Source organism: Apium graveolens, chromosome 5 (genome assembly GCF_009905375.1).
Source record: "Apium graveolens cultivar Ventura chromosome 5, ASM990537v1, whole genome shotgun sequence".
Classification (NCBI taxonomy): Eukaryota; Viridiplantae; Streptophyta; class Magnoliopsida; order Apiales; family Apiaceae; genus Apium; species Apium graveolens.
The window spans coordinates 265,085,536-265,104,964 of record NC_133651.1 but is presented as its reverse complement, the minus strand read 5'-3'; the positions used below and the strand labels follow the sequence as shown (position 1 = coordinate 265,104,964).

At 35.5% G+C, this 19,429-nt stretch overlaps 2 protein-coding genes across 2 annotated transcripts; one reads left to right on the top strand and one right to left on the bottom strand.

Moving 5' to 3' along the window:
• Positions 1 to 2,993: 2,993 nt before the first annotated feature.
• Positions 2,994 to 6,956, bottom strand: LOC141660936 (uncharacterized). The gene is made up of 5 exons (XM_074467915.1): positions 6,722 to 6,956; positions 6,371 to 6,623; positions 6,142 to 6,279; positions 5,260 to 6,029; positions 2,994 to 3,889 (listed from the first exon to the last, which is right to left on the bottom strand). The coding sequence occupies exons 1-5, from the start codon at positions 6,954 to 6,956 to the stop codon at positions 2,994 to 2,996; spliced, it is 2,292 nt and encodes a 763-aa protein (XP_074324016.1).
• Positions 6,957 to 9,896: 2,940 nt separating this feature from the next.
• On the top strand, positions 9,897 to 18,942 carry LOC141725150 (oxysterol-binding protein-related protein 1D). Its single transcript, XM_074527588.1, has 8 exons — positions 9,897 to 10,844; positions 11,584 to 11,940; positions 12,872 to 12,956; positions 13,562 to 14,037; positions 15,462 to 15,617; positions 15,882 to 16,190; positions 16,681 to 17,025; positions 18,414 to 18,942. Exons 1-8 carry the CDS (start codon positions 10,350 to 10,352, stop codon positions 18,585 to 18,587), a joined length of 2,397 nt encoding a protein of 798 aa, XP_074383689.1. The 5' UTR covers positions 9,897 to 10,349; the 3' UTR covers positions 18,588 to 18,942.
• The last annotated feature ends 487 nt before the right edge of the window (positions 18,943 to 19,429 follow it).

The following is a 19,429-nucleotide window of genomic DNA, read 5'->3' as shown; positions in this document are numbered from 1 at the left end:
GCAACTTCAAAGACTGGGAGAGAAATAGTATAAATTTAAGGCCGACAATAAGATAATAGAAAAAACACAATAATTTTGGCGTTCGGGCAAAAAAAACATAATACAAATGTAATAATTGTATAAATTATCGGTATTTAGTCAATTTTGAAAAATTGTATTTTCAGTATCAACTTTTGTGAAAAAGAATGGGAAAAAATGGTTGCAAATTGCAATGGATATGCACAACTGAGTCAGTACAACCCAAATAATATATTTTACTGCCCAGATAATTGAAGCACATGGTGCATGACATGTGAAGTGATATTTCAAAATAATTCAGCATCTGCTCTTCCTTCTTATCAACTCACAGAGTTTGATTGACAGGCTGGTACAAACAGGGATAAAAATAGTTGTAAACCACAAAAGTTCAACGTAAATACTTAGAATCCATTACAAAGCAAGATAATTGCATACATGAAGTAATAAAAAGTACTGCTTGTAAATGATAAAGAAGACATTTTGATCCTTGCAAATAAAGTCTGTAAATCCTTCAAAGACCTTCAAATACCATTCACCTCCCAAAACCTGAAAAATGCATCAAGGCATGACTTACTTATACCACATGAGCTCTAATAAAAAAACATTTAACATGGATAAGAAATGATGGTACCTATTTCGCAAGTTATCAACCCTGCAACAATTTGAATTGATATCACGGCTGGTACAGAAGTGATTTGATAATGATTTCTCGCCTTTATAAAGATTACAAACAATTTTGCAACTGGACATTATCAAAATAACAGGGTGCTCGGTTATTTCATAAAACATTTGCTCAAAAGACAGAGCAATCTCATCCCATAGACGGACTTTGACATCAATACTACAATATGATGCATAAATTAATGTATCGTCAATTATCAATTACAATATATATTGCAGAAAAAATTAGACCTAAAAAATATATAACTCACATCAGGTCAGAGATTTCAAAATCTAGGTAATACTGGACTTCATTGTTCCTATTTGTAAGATATTTCATGGTTTTGATCTCACTCACAACTCCAACAACATCTAACAAACATAATATTAAAACAGTTAAAAAAAAATTAAATCAGAGAGGCATGATCCTCAACAATAAAATTTAAATTTTCAACTCACCGATGAGAAAACTCTCACAATCCTCAAAATCTTGAATTCTTTTGAGGTTGGTAAACGAATAAATTTGTTCGGGTATCAAGCCCCAAGAGTCAAGTAAGGGTGTGATAACAGTGGACGGGGTGAGCATCATGTGCCTATCAGCCTCAAAACACTTATATTTACCTATAAAATGCTGGACAATAAAGTTACGAATTTTGTAGTTTTTTCCAACCAAAAGCTTCTCAGGGATATCAGGCTGAACAATAGAATTAATCCAAACGTGCATCATTGTGCTCTACAAACGGCAAGCATTATAAGATGAACTGAACAGAAATATTGACAAACCAGAAATAAGCAATGAAACTTTATAACACGGCAAAAACTTACACTCTCGTCCATTACTATCAGATGTATTCCATTAGCTTCATGTACATGTTCTGTCCACTTTCTTGCAACACATACCATGACCATCCAGTCATATCTCTCATTAACATGTAGATCCATGAGGTAGCCACACTCTGTCTCCATGCCTCCTAGTTCCATTCTTGCCCTTATGCTAATAAAAAAATGTAGTGCTAACTGAAAGAGAGAGGTAAGGAATAATGGAAGTGTGTAGTAGGTAGCTTTCATGAGTAAGTGTGTGTGTAATGTATCCTTTTATTTATCTCACTTTTTATTAAAAAAAAGTAATATATGGAACTCTACACCTTTTTCAAAATACATAACGAAATCTTAATTTATATTCAAGTCTCAACATCAATAATGGCCAACTTTTAGAGGCACAGAGAAAGCATTATTGGGCAGCATAAATGTGACTACACAAAATAATTGCTAGAAGGCCTGTTTACCTTCATTTTTTTTTGTTTAATATTTTAGAAATTCTCTTTAGGACCCAAACCTGGATTCAGTGCTTCTGCAGTTCTTATTGTCACCATTGAAACATAATATATGGTATTTACAATCACAGTCAGAAATTGTAGCAACCAAATACTATGAAAAACAAAAATTTTGGCTTAAATATTCTTTCATTCCATCAGACAGACATATTTACATATACATCTAATTTTGTTAACAATCCAAAAAAAATTACACCAAAAGGCTGCATAAATTCTAATAATAACCGATTTACATTTAAACTACACACGAGGTAAATTGTAAAATACCTCCTTGTACACAACATTGTGCGTTATATTCTTCGGATGACCGCTTTCATCATCAACAAAAATCTTTAAACCAGCAGGCGACGTAACTCTACTAACAGCCACGTAAAATTGTCCATGCGAAAAAACTGACTTAGGCAAATAAAGACCAACAGTATTAAGAGATTGGCCCTGAGACTTATTGATAGTCATGGCATAGCAGAGCTGTAAAGGCATTTGTTTGCGCACTAACTTAAATGGAAGCTTACTGTCACTCGGACACAATTCCATACGCGGAATGAAATGTTTAGTACCTATAAAAGCACCGCATATTACCTAACACTCAACACAGAATTTGAGACATTGCGTAATAATCATCCGCGTTCCATTGCACAAACCCAATGTTTGGTTCAAATTCCTTATTAACATCACTACTGCACCAACCTTCAGCTTAATTTCATGAAGAGGCAACCCAGGTTAGCTAACTGAATTTAGATACTCCACAGGGAAAGCGGCATTAAGATCATGTTGAGTGCCACTAAAATCCTCTGCAACATCAAGACTGAAATAAGAAAATGTTTCACCAGGTAGCCTGTCAACTATCATAGAGTTGAGCTGACCCATTGTCTAGTTTGTGGGGGTCAAAATAGCACGCTCCCGTAAGTAGGAAGCACTAGATCCGTTTTCTTCAAAATTAGGATAAGTACTTGATATCATATTCTGAACTGAATTTTTAGTCTAAACATCACAAAATATTTCAGGAATTAAAATTTCATCATCAGCTAGTGTGATTAAATCATCTCTATCATGCAGCGTTGTACCCTCACCTATATGATGCACCCACCTCGAAAAGTCCTGTAGTTGTTGCAATTCAGCATCGGAAGTAGCGTCTTTGAGCCTCATGTTCTGTTTGAGGTCAAAATATGTTATAGTATCCCATAAGCATGACCTAGTAATGCAAGCAGAAACAACCTCAGCACGATTACCAAGTGGTATAACATGCAAGATTTGGCGGAAATCTCCCCCAAGAACAGTTACTCCACCAAAAGGAATATCTGCCTTCGTCAAATGAACGGACTTCATGATATCCCTCAATGAGCGGTCCAAACATTCAAAGGCATACCTATGCTGCATCGGCGCCTCATCCCAGATAATTAGTTTAGTCTTTTTAATAAGCCGAGCAATGTCAGAGTCGTGAGATATATTGCATAATGAAAACTCGTCAAGAACAATTGGAATCTTAAAACGTGAGTGTGCAGTCCGGCCACCAGGCATTAAAGTGGCTACAATTCCAGATGTGGCAACAGGAAGCACAATTCTTCCTTCCGACCTCAATCTGTATATAAGTGTTCGCCACAAATACGTCTTCCCACTTCCTCCACTCCCAGAAACAAAAAAAAGACCACCAGCTTCACTGTTGACAGCCTCAATGACCGCCTCATAAACTCTCAACTGATCACTATTACAGCTACTAAGCAACCGTCTGTGGTGCTCAGCCATTTCAAGTGTGTCATAGCATGTCTCCTCGATAATTAAATTATTGGAACCATGATTCAAGTAGATGTCAGGGGGTTGTGGCAACTGATCAAAGTTCTTCAATGATTTTCCAACCGAGCGAAGCAAGTCATTCAGCTCTGAAAAATAAAATAAATAAATTAGAACAATAAGTATCTTTAATATTCCTTTGCTGCCGAGATTTTTTTAAGTAAGCTTATACAATTTTTAAGTAAGCTTATACAATTTTTAAGTAAGCTTATACAATTTTTAAGTAAGCTTATACAATTTCTCTGGGAGTCTGTCAGGTTTAATTAGGTTACCCTCTCTATTTGGCAGTTTGCTGCTGAGATTTTTTTATGTCTGACGACTAATAGTTCTTACCACAGTTCATCATCATTCCTTGAGGGTTTATGTATTTGAATTGGTGATATTTTATTTTTATTCTACAGACTGCTATAAATATTAGGCATGGTGCCTCAAATATTTTGAATTCAGGGCAAGATGTATCCAACTACACATCTTTAGTTTAGTTGCAGTGCTAATTACAACTCTAGAATCTGCTCAAATTAAGGTCTAAAGGGGGATACTTTATAGTATAAAGGCTATAATCCAATTCTTGGTGCTAGACAACATTTTTAGGATAAAAATAAAAAATTTTAATGCAACTGGGCTGGATATTTTAATAAGATTGAAAAAGACACCAGTTCACTCTGGCGTTTTATACTTATGTACAGTATGCACGTCTGCATGAGTACATGTCAAACATGCAGGAAAGGGACACTAAAAAGGCATTTTGATGACATATAAAAAATCAGTCTTTTAAAGAAACCTTTACAAACTTATTAAGGTTCAAAGATGGTGTCCAAAACATTTTGATTTCAGAACATGACTAAAACATTAATAAAAGGAGAATGGAACCAAGGCCAGTTTGACCAATTTAAGGGCATTAAGCTATGGCTAATTCAACTAATAATTTAATAACTTGGCAAATCTACCCTTTAACCCCCATATAAAGGGTAATAGCTCTGTTGCAATATATTTATTAGCAACTTAATAAGTCATAAGCACAACATCTTACATCACCATTTTGACATCCTCACATCATCAGATCAACAACATCATTAGATAATCTTAGAAACACTAACATCTGCAACACCGACACCCAGGTGATGACAGTGCCCATAGATTGACTTGGCCAGTAAGTTACAATTATTGAGCTGTTTTTTATATATTTGGATGGAGCCCTTGATTTAGTTTTCATAATTATTTCAAGGTTACTTGTTTCTCTCAAGTATCCCTTTTTCTCTCAAGTATCCCTGTTTTATTTAGTTGTTCAGCATATTCACCTTAAATTATAACAATACAAAAGATGTAGCATATGTATAAATATAATAAGGCACAGGTTGATGACTAAAATACAAAATATTAGAACAGTAGCAAGGATGCAGTCGATCTAAAATAAGCTCCAGGCCTATAACAAAATTATGGAACAGGAGAAAAAATATACCAGCTAGAACATAGAATTGAAGCTGCTTCTCATTGAGAATTAATTTTGCATTGTTAGTTTTATGTCGCCTCTTTAGTAAAATATCTTCTACCATATGCTGCCAGTGACAATTCCACAAATCTAATATATCAGCTACTTTGCAGTTAACTATAATGTGCACAAATAATTGACGCATTTGAGGAGGCAATCCGCCAACTGCACACTGAGACATGACCTCATGCCACTCCCTGTCATCGTCAAGCAACCCATACTCTTTACAGGCATCTTTAAACGTAGTAAATCGCATCCCATTAACAGTCATAATATCCTCAAAAGATGTGGGACCTTTGACTTTGGTCAGTAAAAGACGTAGGAACCAAGGCTCACCAGAACTATGGTGCACATAGCAAAGCCTGCCGATTTGACGGCCTCTCTTCCTTTTATTCCATTGCCTCCCTTTATCATCCCATACGTAATGTTGAGGGATCTCATCGTAAGTGTAATTCCTGGCCAAGTGATCAACTGTATTCAACAGGAAAAAGGCTTCCAGCTTGCTCAAACGGTATTTTTCCTGGGAAGCCACCTTTGCCAATGACTCATTTGCCCTGAAGGTACAATTTTTTTGGTTTGGCAAATGAAATGGAAGACGTTCCACAGAGATGGTCCGACAATGAATCGGAAAACCGAAAATTCTCCAGGCAGATTCAGCACCACATAAGTAACGACCATCAAAAAAGGAGTTAATCTCATCAACGACATCATCACTCAGATCATCATTCTTCTTTTTTTTTCTTTTTATTCACCTGAATAGTGGCTCGGTCATGCCCTTTAAGGCAATATTTAAATAAATATTTAAGACTACATGCATGACAACATATTTCCACATTTATATGACACTGATACTTGACCAACAAATCACGGTTGTACGGAACAACCCATTGATTGTCAAGATCTGCATTATGAACATTAACAGAAATATGTTGCCTGCGTCGCATATAGATCGGAAAACCACTGGAATCAAATGTTGTGCTATCACAGTACCTATCAGCAAAGACATAAAGGCATTCAAATTAAGGACACAACCAATATCAATACCATGTGAATAGATGAAGAAAGTTTGCACAATCCTTACCTTTTAGGATAATGGCGAATACAACGCATATCCTTCATACATGGAGATTTTGGATTTTGCAAACCACATGGCCCATGGATCATAAACTCTTTCACCGCTGCATAACCAACAGGGTCCAAGTCCGGATCAGGAAATTCGCCTGACACAAACTTGTCAACATTTTCTTTAAGATATTTCTTTGAGTCTTTGTCGAGCCATATCAACATATGAATGTGTGGAAGACCACGCTTTTGAAATTCAACAACGAATATTACTGCATAAAACGACACTAAAAGGTTAGCCCTGATCACTAATACCTTATTACACAAACACACACCTAACCAATTAACAGCAGAAAACGCAATGTCATACCTCCTGCGCATTTCCCAAAATGACCTCTCTTCTGAACGTCTAAACGCAACTGATCCAATTTTAACTTAAAAACCCTCGATATAATATCTGGACAGTTAATAGGGGAGCAACCTGGCAGATATTCCATCATCCTTAAAATTTCATCCCAAATTGGATTACATGTCATTGTAAGGAACACATCCGGATGGCCAACGTATCTACAAACAGCAAGGGCGTCCTGAAAATTCTGCTGCATATATCATTTGGAACCAACAAAACCAGCAGGTAATATTACACCTTTTCCAGTATTGGAAGCGTCTGCATCACCTTTCCGTACGGAATCACAAATATGGCTATATAATTCATTACGCAAAATGGTCTGATGAGTACGAAACCACCATAACCGCGTTTGTTCAACAGAAGAGTACGCATCTACCATGTACTGCTGAAAAAGACGCCATCCCAAGCGAGGCATCATTCCTGCAAATAACAACCTTGAAAAGTCAGAATCAATTTCGTATATTTAGAAAATAAATTAAACATGCCAGAAAATCAAACAATACTCAAACAATTTAAATCTGTGTTATACCTAACACACCCTCATTCTATAATCAAATAATTTAAATCAGTGTCATGTTTAACATACCTTCATTCTCCCTGACCTGAAATGAATAACAATAATAGTCTTTCATAGATAGTACCCTCAACTACCGGATGAATTTTTAGCCGTTCTATGGAATTTTATTCTCGGATGGAAACCATCTTCACCCCAAGGAAATAGGATTGGGTACTGCAGAGACATAAGCTTCGGATGAACATATGATGCTCTAACCAAGCCCTGCACCTTGTCATCCATTATTATATCACGAAATCCACAAGTATCGTCATTATCACTAACCATTATCCCTGCCACCTCGTCACTGGGAACAACATGATTTTCACGGCCTGATTCCGAACGAGAAACCTTTAGAGTGACCTCTAACTCACAAATTTCCTCAGATTCCTAGTGGTCACGCTGCTGCCTAAATTTCTTCACCATCTCATTCGTCTCATCTAACATTGCTATAAGCCCTTGCACCACCTCCTGGTTAACAGTATGTTGATCCTCAAGGCTCAACCATCGCAACCGGTTATCCACCCCATTAACTGTATCGTAAATATAAAGCTGGCAAAACTTAGGAGTTTCATTATCATTAGGTATCAATGACCCAAACACATGGTGATTCTGCCCATTCAACCGGTAAATATACGGAGCACCTCATCTATTAATAGAATTATCAATATTCCCACCGGTCGAGATAAAACAAAACATACAATTGTACATTCTTATCATTCTATGAAAGTTTGCAGCATTTTGCGGATGAGTGTATAATTCCATTAGATACGGGGGAGTAAGACGTACAGGAGGAAGTTTTATGGAGCCTTTCATGCAACATAAAGAGAATAGGGGTATGCCCTTAGTTACATTCTTGTTTGCTCTTTCTTCCCTCCACATTCGCGCATTACAGCTGGAACAGATAACATCAGGAGAACCCAATGTTGCATAAACCTCAGGAACAACCATTCTATCTCGCTTCCTTTCTGAGATAAATTGTACATCAGCAGCCAATACATTGGACCGCATACTGGGCACACCTATCCACAAAAATAAAAGCAATAAAAAAAACTAATAATCTTATTAAGGCCTAAAATTTAATGAAACTATGCCTTCAATACCTTCGTTAAAGTCAATATTTTCCTCATACCAATGATCATCGTCATCGCCTCCATCAAACGCGTCCCCAACAGTACCAGAGTAATCGAGAAATCATCAGAATCTGAGCTGAACAATGGCGGCACAAGCACAGTGGGACAATCTGCAAAAGGCAAAAAAAACTTCATAAATAAATTTTGTTCAAGAAAAAAGTAAAACATAATTCAAGGGCCTAACACATATTACCATCACCAAAATCATTGCTAGGAAGCCCAGCATCCATAGCTACAGCCGTAAATAACTACCTACTAACACCAGGAGAGGAATATCTTTGCTTCCTTTTTGAGCGAAACTGCACATCAGGAGACACAACACTAGACTGCACAGTTGGTAGGGCTACAAACAGACATAAAAGCAGTCATAAAAACCAAATATAATCTTATAGCCAAATCAAATCCAAACACAATGCAGAAATAGAATAGGGTATGTACACCAACCTCCATTTGTCACATAATCAGGACTACCGTCAAATATCCCAGCACCAACTGCAATATGCGATGGAGGAGTTTGGTGCACACCACAATCATGAGAATCTAACCCGAACACCGACGGCACAACGACACCGGCACAAACTGGGACAGAGAAACCAAAATGTATCCATAAATTTTCCTCAAGCCTACTTAAAAGAAAAATAAAAGCATATAAAACACAATGAACCTATGACAAACCCAACGCCAAAGCGGCAAAAAAACGGAGGGCAGCACAAAAATAACTAACCATTCTCCGCAGTTCCAGGCAAAGACCTTGATGGAAGATCTTTGTAGTATTTTTTCTTGGGTCTAGTAAGAGGACGCCCATCATAACCTCAAATCATATCATCGGAGGTAAATAGACGCCATCGATTATCCTCACCATCAACCTGCGCAACACAGCAAAAAAGGTGTAAGAAATAGATTAACATATGAGCAAAACACACTCACAGATCTCAATCGTCTTTGAGCACCATTAAAGGCCCGATCAAGATGTAAAGCTTTTCTTGAACAGTAACAGGAACAATAATGCAAAGAATAAAATAAATATCCAATTATCAGTAGGTAAGGTCAGTTTGCTTCATTAACTAAACTTCCTAAAAAGTGGTTTTTTTAAAAGATAAGATTACTTTAGAATGGGTGGTAGATAAGCCACAAATGAATGGGAGGTAGGTGGTGGGTGAGTCATAGATAACGGATATTAAGCGGGTAGATATAACGGTTTCTATGATAATTATATAAATCCTGGAGGTCAAAAATATAAAGAGCAAATTTACTGTTTAAATGAGGGAGCAGGAACTATAATGTAAAGAGATATATATATGAGATAGGTAAGTGTTAACTATTAAGTAAAATAATAATAAAAAAGAACACAATTGAAATGGTGCGAGATTAATTATTAATGTGTTACAAAAGTACATGCACAGGTATATAATTCAAGAAGAACGGAATAGTAAAGTACAACAAGAGAGAAGCATATACATATCCGTCTCTCTCTCTCTCTCTCTCGTTCACTAATGCGCACGTTAGCTGTCTCCGTTAATAATAGATACACAAATACACACAGCATGCATTTATATTTGGCATCTCCTTTGAATTCAATGCTCTCCTCCTGTCTTAACCTACACCCCTATGTATATCTCACTCCATCCCACACACACTGATTAGTGATTACTTACACCCCTCCCTCCCTCCCTCTGCATCGCCACCTATACTTACACATCTTTTGTATCTATACTGTCCTACTTCTGCACCCCCCTATACTCATCAATTCCTTTAATTAATTTATTAGATCCACAACTACCAATCTATACACACACACACATCCTCTCTATATACAGTCTATGAGATTCATCTCTATTTTGTGATCTGCTTGATCACTGTCGTTTTAACTGAATTAGACTGTGAAACGACGTCGTAGTAGGTTATGAATCCCTTGTGCTGCATTGCTCCGGTGTCGATTGATCGAGATCGGAGTGATAATCCGGTGGTAGTGAAGGCGCATTCGCAATTAGGATTGGAGAGGAATGTGAGATTAGGGTTGAATCAGGTTTCGTCGGTGATTAGTGGTGTGGATTTTAGTGATTCCAATTGCGAGATTGAGGAGAGTGATGTGTTTAGGGAGAGTTGTAAGAGCGTGGGAGGGATTTTGTATAAATGGGTCAATTATGGGAAAGGCTGGAGGCCTAGGTGGTTTGTGTTGAGTGAGGATGGAGTGTTGTCGTATTATAAAATTCACGGTCCTGATAAAATTTGTGTTATGGGGAGCTTGAGGGGAGGGAAATGGGGTGGGAAGGTCATTGGGGATGATTCTTTGAGATATATTAAGAGGAAATCTAGTGAAACTTATAGAATTGGGAATGGTGGCGGTGGTGTTGGTGGTAATAAGCAGTGGAAACCGTTCGGGGAGATACATTTGAAGGTTAGGATGTTCGAGTGTACTTGTTTTTTATAAGTTGTGTGCAAAATGGTTTCTTTTGTTTGGATTTATGTACTTGTGTTTTAGTCGCTCTAGTGGAATTCAAGTAATCCATTGTTGTTTTTCTGTGTTTTATGTTGTTTAGTGGTATTCAAGTAATCCATTGTTGTTTTTCTGTGTTTTATGTTGTTTAGTGGTATTCAAGTAATCCATTGTTGTTTTTCTGTGTTCAATGTTGGAATAGTGGAATTTAAGTAATCTATAGTTGGTTTCTGCATTTTATGTTGGTATATGTTGAATCTTTAGAAATTGAGATAACAATAGGACCTTTGTGTAGTTAATGATTTTCATTTAAGAGGGAGGGAGGATGGTTCATTTTCTCCGGCTTAACTCTTACTTGGTATAGTAGGTATGTAGGACATTGAAATTCTTTTTCATTTAATATATTTGAATGTGTTGGTAGATGAGATGAGAATAGGATTCGTATGTAAATTTATGACCCTGATTGAAGAAATTTGGGGGTGGGGGGAATAATTTGTTTAAGGTGGTTGTTGGAGGGGAAAATTATAGAAGAGGTACATAACACAATAACATTGTTAATTGCAGTTCAGCTGTGATTTCTGTGCGGAAATAGAAGAAATGCATAACATAGTAATAGATTTGAAGTAAATGTTTTGATATAACAGACTCTAATTTCCTGCCTTTGTATGATCCAACTGCATTTTATAATATTTTCCTGTAGGTTTCTTCAGTGCGTGCTAGCAAGTCCGATGATAAAAGGTTGAGTATATTTACTGGAACGAAAACTCTACATTTACGTTGTGTATCTAGAGAGGATAGAGCTTCATGGATTGAAGCTCTTTTGGCTGCTAAAGGTCAGTTTCCTAGACTGCTGACAAGCAGTGATCTTATGCCTTCTGAAGATATTGTTGTTTCTACGGAGAGGCTACGAACAAGATTAGTGCAGGAAGACATTGGTGAGGCTGTTATAAAAGATTGCGAGTCTATTATGCTCAATGAAGTATCCGTGCTACAATATCAGTTAAAGGATCTTCAACTTAAGCATATTATGCTGCTTGATACACTCAGGCAACTAGAGGTATTTGTCTTCCATTTGCCACTGTACACTTTTCATACTCTGCATAACATATGGCATATTTTTTATGAATTGTATGTGTTCCCGTCTAGCCTTGTAATATATATGCTTCCCAACACAAGTTTACATAAGATTATAAACTTTATGGCTCATACTCCTATTAAAATCTATGGATCCGGAGACATAATGTATTTGATGATATTGATTTTATATTGAGGTAGTTTGTAATATGTCGTTTTTCTAGAATCTGGTGTTTTCAGTATGGCATCCTTAAATGACAATAGATTAAAGACGCTCAACATGTCTCTACTCATGTCAAACTGAACTTTGTGTATGCGTGTGTGTATGCCTGTATGTATATCTGTTTATATTAATTATTTTTCTATTAAATGTAATTGGTTTGGAGTGCGTGCTAGTATGTTATAATAGCTCAACTTAGTTGTGCGTACCCATTATACATTTTTCCATTCTTGTATTGAGATTCGCATGAAACATGATAAGGGAAGTAAATTAAATATAAATGATACGTATATATAATTAGACGTATATATAATTAGAGGTTTGTTAAATATGCATCCTCAACCCAGAAAGAGTTGATTTTGTAAAGAGATTTTGAAGTATCATATTTAAAAGGGTGATCAGGATTGCAGAACTTGCTATGTTTCCTGGATTTTGTTTCATTTTGTTTATTCCAGTGAAATTAAAGATTCTTATTTGGATATATTCTACCGATAGATTCGATCACACTCCAAATTTCAGTCTATTATTTCAACTTGTTCTGGTTGTCGACTCTGCCATCTTCTTCTTGTCACTGGCTTTGAATCTGTTAGAAGAAGATAACCTGGTCCTGTTATTCTATTTTACTTATGACATATATTTTGTCATTACTTAATGAATTATATTTTTAATTCCCTTCTCTTTACAACTGTTTCAGACTGAAAAAATTGAGCTGGAGACAACTGTTATTGATGAAACCAAGGAACGAGATTCATGTTGTGGACAGAACAGGAGATTTAGTGGTTAGTTGAAGTTCTACATATCTCTGTTAACTGGTCTATAATGCTTTTATGTGCATTCCTCGTGTGACCAGTCTAATTCCTTAGAAACTAGGTATAGAGTAATCAGTTTGATTCTTTAAATTTAATGGGTCTACTATCACTTCTAATTTGATTCTGTTGTATATATTTATATCCAGTAAGTTCTTGAATTTTGAAGAATTTCTACATACTGGTGGCAGGGTTAATTTGTAATTTGTAAATGATATCGTCCACTAGCTTCAATTATTTGTAATAATTTGTGATATTTATAAAGTCATTTAATGGATGCTAGTTGGATAAGTAGCACTTCTACTATATGTTCTCCCACTGGCACACTAATAACTTTGAAGTATACAACCTGCAAAAAGATAACAAGAATGTAGTAATTTTTATTACTTATAATAAATCAAATAATCATATCGGATTCAAAACTAGTAGGCTTGTTGATCCAAAGTTTTCATAGAATATTGCAGAAAAATTGATGAGAGAAATGTAACCCCTTTGTATGATCATCTGTGATAATATTAAATCTCCCATTCTTATTATTGAGACTTCGTTGTCATTCTAATCTCTTGTTTATGTTGCAGATTTCTATTCCATCATGTCAGAGGGCAGTGCCACTGATTCAGATGTAGATAATGAAAGTCGATATGGAGTTGATGTCGAAACAGATGAAGAAGACGGGACTTATTTTGATACCAATGACTTTTTGTCCTGTGAATCTCTAAGAAGTGCTTCATATCGAAGTAGAGATGGTAGAGGAAATGGTTGTAGTTCTTTGACATGTGAAGCAGAGTCTTTCTTTTCTGACCGCTTGAGAGATGTTGGACCAGTAAAGGCTGTAGATTATCCCTACGTAAAAAGAAGGGACAATTTGCCAGAACCCAAGGAGAAAGAGAAGCCAGTTGGTCTATGGTCAATAATCAAGGATAATATTGGGAAGGACTTGTCTGGAGTCTGCCTCCCTGTTTACTTTAATGAGCCCCTATCTTCGCTGCAAAAATGCTTTGAAGATTTGGAGTACTCGTACTTGGTTGATCGGGCACTGGAATGGGGAAAGCAGGTCAGGTCTTCAGCTGTGCTTTCTTTTGTGGAAAAGCAGTTTTGTTAAAGCATGATCTGCTAGTTGAATTTTAGTCCAGGTAGTTTAATCGTTAGACTAGAATTTGAAGCATCGTAAGTGACTTCTTTGACTTCCCTATCTAAGTTTGTATAGTGCTACATAGTGTCACATACAGTTTTGTTCAACATCACCTAGAGCTTCTGATTTTATTGTCATTAGTACTCAGAAATTTGTATTGGAAAATATCACAGCAGTAAATTAAACGAAGTAAAAATGTGGAAGTAGGCATCTTGAAGTGTTGTTTGGAGTATGAAAATTTTCTTTTCTATTTAAGTATTGTGGTCACTTTAGAAACGATACTAGATTTTGAGCTCTAGGAAGGTAGTAGGCCAGTTTATACAATAGGAGCATGTTCACATTGCTTAAGGTTGTCGATGCTCATACAGTCCTTTGAGGGAAATCTTTTCTAGAAGCTGTAGTTTTAACAGATATTTATCAGTCAACTCTTCATTTTTAGCCTCTACACTAACAGTGTGGATTATAGACTCTATACTCGATGAAAGTATCTGGGAAATGTGGCAGGTAAGACATCAATAAATATTAAGAGTGAAACTGTAATAATCACCTCAATGGTTTAGTTAACCACAAGTTCTGTATATCTTTTGTCATTTTATTTTAATTAACTTATTATCCTTGAAATGTCCTTGCCATTTTTAAGATATACATTAAGCAGAGTTACAGTACTATTTTCTTTCTTTGTGTGCAGTTCATAGTTGCATCTTTGATAAGTTGTCTTCAGTTAAATGGTTCTTCGGGCCTGTTTGTCAGCCAACTTATAAGCTGCTTATGGCTAATAAGCCCTTAACAGCTTATCGACGAGTGTTTGTCGACCTAACTTATAAGTTGAATTTATAACTTATAAGCTGATAAGTTGAATGTTAGTAACGACGTACTTTTTCTCAACTGATTTTGATTTTCGCTGATTTATTAACCTTAGTTTTAAAATATATATTTTTAAATGTTAATCTAACTTAAAATTCAAGAATTTAGATAATTATATTTAATAATTATTTATTATTAGTTCATTTAAGAGGAAAAAAATTCTGGCTTATAAGTAAAATTATCCAAACACTTATTTAACTTATAAGTATTCTTGTACTTATCACTTATAATTCACTTATTCATTTTAAGTCGCAAGTTACTTATTTTCAGATTTCCCAAACGGGCACGGGCACTTCATGTAATGTTTATTCTAATTGAATAGTATGGTGAATTTGTAGTAAACATGGAGTTTTTGGCATGGAATGACACCTGTGTTCTTCGATTTTTTTGGAGTTATTTTGCTCATATGTACGTACATATAGTTCTTATATAGGCTATAATATCACAAAGCCTAACCAACTTGTATGTTCTTTCCTGTGCAGGGTAATGAGTTGATGAGAGTTCTTAATGTTGCAGCTTTTGCTGTATCTGGCTATGCTTCAACAGAAGGTCGTCAGTGCAAACCCTTTAATCCTCTTCTTGGGGAGACCTATGAGGCTGACTATCCAGATAAGGGACTGCGATTCTTCTCAGAGAAAGTATATACAGCATTTGTATACCTTAAAATGAATTATTATACAGAGTATCACCAGTTCTTTGACTTCATTTTATCCGGTCTTTGATTGCTTGGATATGCAGTTGTATTTTGGTGTAAATGATATAAACAAGTGGAATTGGAACTGGAATGGACTTTAGTTGCCTTTTCCTTTTTGCTAAATAATAATACTTAAAATTTCTGTCATCTTTTTTGTTGCCAAATTTGGAAAGTACTTGATTTTTTCCCTGATGTTATTATTGGACAGGTGAGTCACCACCCGATGGTTGTTGCTTGCCACTGTGAAGGCAGAAACTGGAAATTTTGGGCTGATTCGAACCTCAAAGGCAAGTTTTGGGGGCGTTCTATTCAACTAGATCCTGTAGGAGTGCTTACACTACAATTTGATGATGGAGAAACTTTTGAATGGAGCAAAGTCACAACTTCTATTTACAATATCATACTGGGTAAAATCTATTGTGACCACTATGGCACAATGCGTATAAAAGGCAGTGTAAATTACTCGTGCAAGCTTAAATTTAAAGAGCAATCTATTATAGACAGAAACCCCCATCAGGTAATTATAATCTTAATTTTATGAAGCATTATAGTTGAACAAAAAATTTTCTTGGGTATTTAATTTCCCTGGTATTTGTATTTAAAGAAGGATGAGAGTCATATTTTTTAGTAATAGCTGAATGATATACTAATAACTAATCTGTAGTCTGTAGAGATCCATAATCTATAGTCTTTAGGGAGCCTATGGATCAAGAATTTTCCGCCAAGCAACTTGTACACATATATATATATATATGTGCATTAAAGGAAAGATTATCTATTTCAATATTTATACTTAGCAAATTGAACTCGGACTAATCTACAATGTTTATACTGCCTAAAGGGTCTCTTCCCTAAATTTTTTATATTTAAAACCTGCTGCCGGAAGAAAAAGCATCTCTTTGAAATTGAAATATACATGTACTTCTGACTTCAAAATTGTGGTTCACGACCTTAGTTACTTGTGCCCTTTGCAGTAATCTTTTTTTTTTGATAATATATTATTTCAGGTTCATGGATTTGTTCAAGACAATAGAACAGGGGAAAAGGTTGCAATGTTGTTTGGAAAGTGGGATGAGGCAATGTACTATGTGCTGGGAGATCCAACCACAAAGCCGAAGGGATATGATCCAGGGACAGAAGCTGTTTTGCTATGGGAAAGGGACAAATCTATAACAAAAACTAGATATAATCTCACACCTTTTGCCATTTCTCTAAATGAAGTGACCCCAGGCCTATTGGAGAAGCTGCCACCAACCGACTCCAGGTTGAGGCCAGATCAGAGACATTTAGAAAACGGGGAATATGAGCTTGCTAATGCCGAAAAGCTCAGACTTGAACAATTACAAAGACAGGTTCTATTTATAAACTCTCTGTTATTCCAGTAAAAATTCATTTCATGATTATTTTTGCATTCTCATGGAAATATTTGTGGTGTGATCAAGTAGAACGGAGTATTTTTTACCTTAGAAATTCAAAATCCGACTCAAGTTTAATTCCCCTATTGATTTTACATGTATCAAAGTCCAGGTAACAATGTAGCGAATTTATCAACTTGTGTTGTATTTCAAATGCTTCCACTAGGGATGGCAACAGGTTAGGTTCGGGTCGGGTTTTGTAAAATCCGAATATCTTTGGGTTATCCAAGTCAGATTTCGTATTGGATCGGGTTTTATCGGGTATCCAAAATTAAAAATAATGTAATCAAGTTTAATATTACTCGTACATGCAACAACATTAATTACATATATACAATTACTAAAATTAATAAATAGTCAAACATAAAATATTATAGGATTGACATAGTGAGTGGAATATAAAATATGTTGAAAAAAATAATATTTAATATTCCAACACAAATGGAATTATTTGTAAAGTATAAAAAAATTACATTTTAATTATATTAATTAAATTTGAGATAGATAAAGTGAGTTATAATTCACTAGATAAGTATTGACTATTAATCAATTACTAATAATATACAAATAAAAATATGTAAATTATATGTTCTACTCTGACATCCAAAATATTAAAATGTTCACATATTTAAACATTATATATAATATATATATATATGTATCAGATTTTTATGGGATTTCGGGTTTGGATTGAATTTCGGATTTGGGATCGAGTATCGGATCGGTACAGTTAAAGTCCAAATCCAATTTTTTGGGTTCGGTACATCCAACATTTCGGATTTCGGATTTCGGATAGGGTATCCGTAAGATCGGATTAATTTGTCATTTCTACTCTCTACTTCCTAGTTGATGAGGAACGAGAATAAAGAATTAATATATGTGTTACTAATTTTTTTATATTTGTTTAGCGTAGAGATAAAGAATGTATTTATCTATATGTTTTATATATGGGGTAGTAGTTTATTAATTTAGTAGTTTATTTACAATAAAGCCCAATTGCTACGGGGCTTAGTCCATTAGGTTTAATACTAGGGTTTTATAGTCTATTAGTGATGTAAAATATAATCCCCCACTTTATTGCTAAGTTTTGATTATACATTTTTCTTGGGAATAATATCGATTAATTATTCTTGAGATTTGTATAATTCATTGCCTATCGATATATTTTTGTTTTTTTGTTGCTTTTCAATTCTTGTTCTACATCACTAGTCCCTCATGATCTGTTCTGATGCTTGGAAATTTAAATTGTACATGTACTGCTCGTGCAAGCATTCTAAACATTACCCTTGTCACTCTGACACACTTGTATCTAATCTGCTTTGCAGGCAAGGAAGTTGCAAGAAAGAGGTTGGCAACCGAGATGGTTCCGGAAGGATGAAGAGGGTTGTTATCGTTATGTTGGGGGCTACTGGGAAGCAAGAAAAAAAGCCAACTGGGAAGAGATTCCAGATATATTTGGACAGACTATTGACTTACCTCCTTCCACAGTGGATGAGTAATCCACCATTTTGATCAGCTTCTCTCTCCCATTGAACTTGTGAAGGCAGAATCGGACATTCCATGGAGTTCAGAACTAAAACGTGAAGTTTTCATGAAGTAGGGGACTCTGCAAGGTTCGATTTGTAGATTTATCGCTTTGATGCTCGTATAGTGATGTTACTTAGTTCGGTTGTAAGTTTCAATTTTAAAGATGGTTAGTTTGGTGATGAAGGTTAAAGCAGTAATTGGTTTTGCTCAGTCACATTTTGCAATATCTCAAGATTCATGAGAACTGGCTACCCTTAATTGTAACTATAGGCACAATCACAACAATATGACTGCTTTAATTGTTTTATTTTACTTGTATTTTGGTTCTTCACATTGTTAAAAGCTGAAGTTGGTAGAAAATGTCAGCAATTTTTGGCTGCATCTTGCTACAAAATTTTCACATTATGCAGTTTAAAATAAAAAAGAATATTTGCAAGAAACTGAACAGACAATATAAATAGAAAAAACAATACCAGGTGAAGTCATTATCATTCATTGAGATATTAAAAGTAGCTAAAAGAAGCAAAAAAAATGTGATTTCTCCCTTGCATTTCATGCATTCAAAACCTTCTTCATCGGCAGGTAAAACCAGATTCTCCTCAAAGTACATAGGCTGCATTTCTTGTAGGCCATAATTTCAATGGAGCATCAACTCTCGCTGTTGCCTCAAGATTACAAGACAAATCAGCAGAGATATTTGTACAGACCATAGTTAATATGCTAGAGGTCATTTCAAAGAGAACACTTGAAGCATGATATACCAAATCACTAGATCCCCTTCATTCTCCATGTTTCTTAACAATGTTATGGCCAT

Excerpts from the sequence above, each read along its gene's own strand:
- LOC141725150 (XM_074527588.1), top strand. The coding sequence starts at position 10,350 with ATGAATCCCTTGTGCTGCATTGCTCCGGTGTCGATTGATCGAGATCGG. Across the intron at positions 16,191-16,680 it reads TAGACAGAAACCCCCATCAG|GTTCATGGATTTGTTCAAGA; the intron begins GTAATTATAATC and ends ATATTATTTCAG. Across the intron at positions 17,026-18,413 it reads TTGAACAATTACAAAGACAG|GCAAGGAAGTTGCAAGAAAG; the intron begins GTTCTATTTATA and ends TCTGCTTTGCAG.
- LOC141660936 (XM_074467915.1), bottom strand. The coding sequence starts at position 6,956 with ATGCAGCAGAATTTTCAGGACGCCCTTGCTGTTTGTAGATACGTTGGC. Across the intron at positions 6,030-6,141 it reads AACCGTGATTTGTTGGTCAA|AAAAAAAAAGAAGAATGATG; the intron begins GTATCAGTGTCA and ends GTGAATAAAAAG. Across the intron at positions 3,890-5,259 it reads TCAATTCTATGTTCTAGCTG|AGCTGAATGACTTGCTTCGC; the intron begins GTATATTTTTTC and ends TTTATTTTTCAG.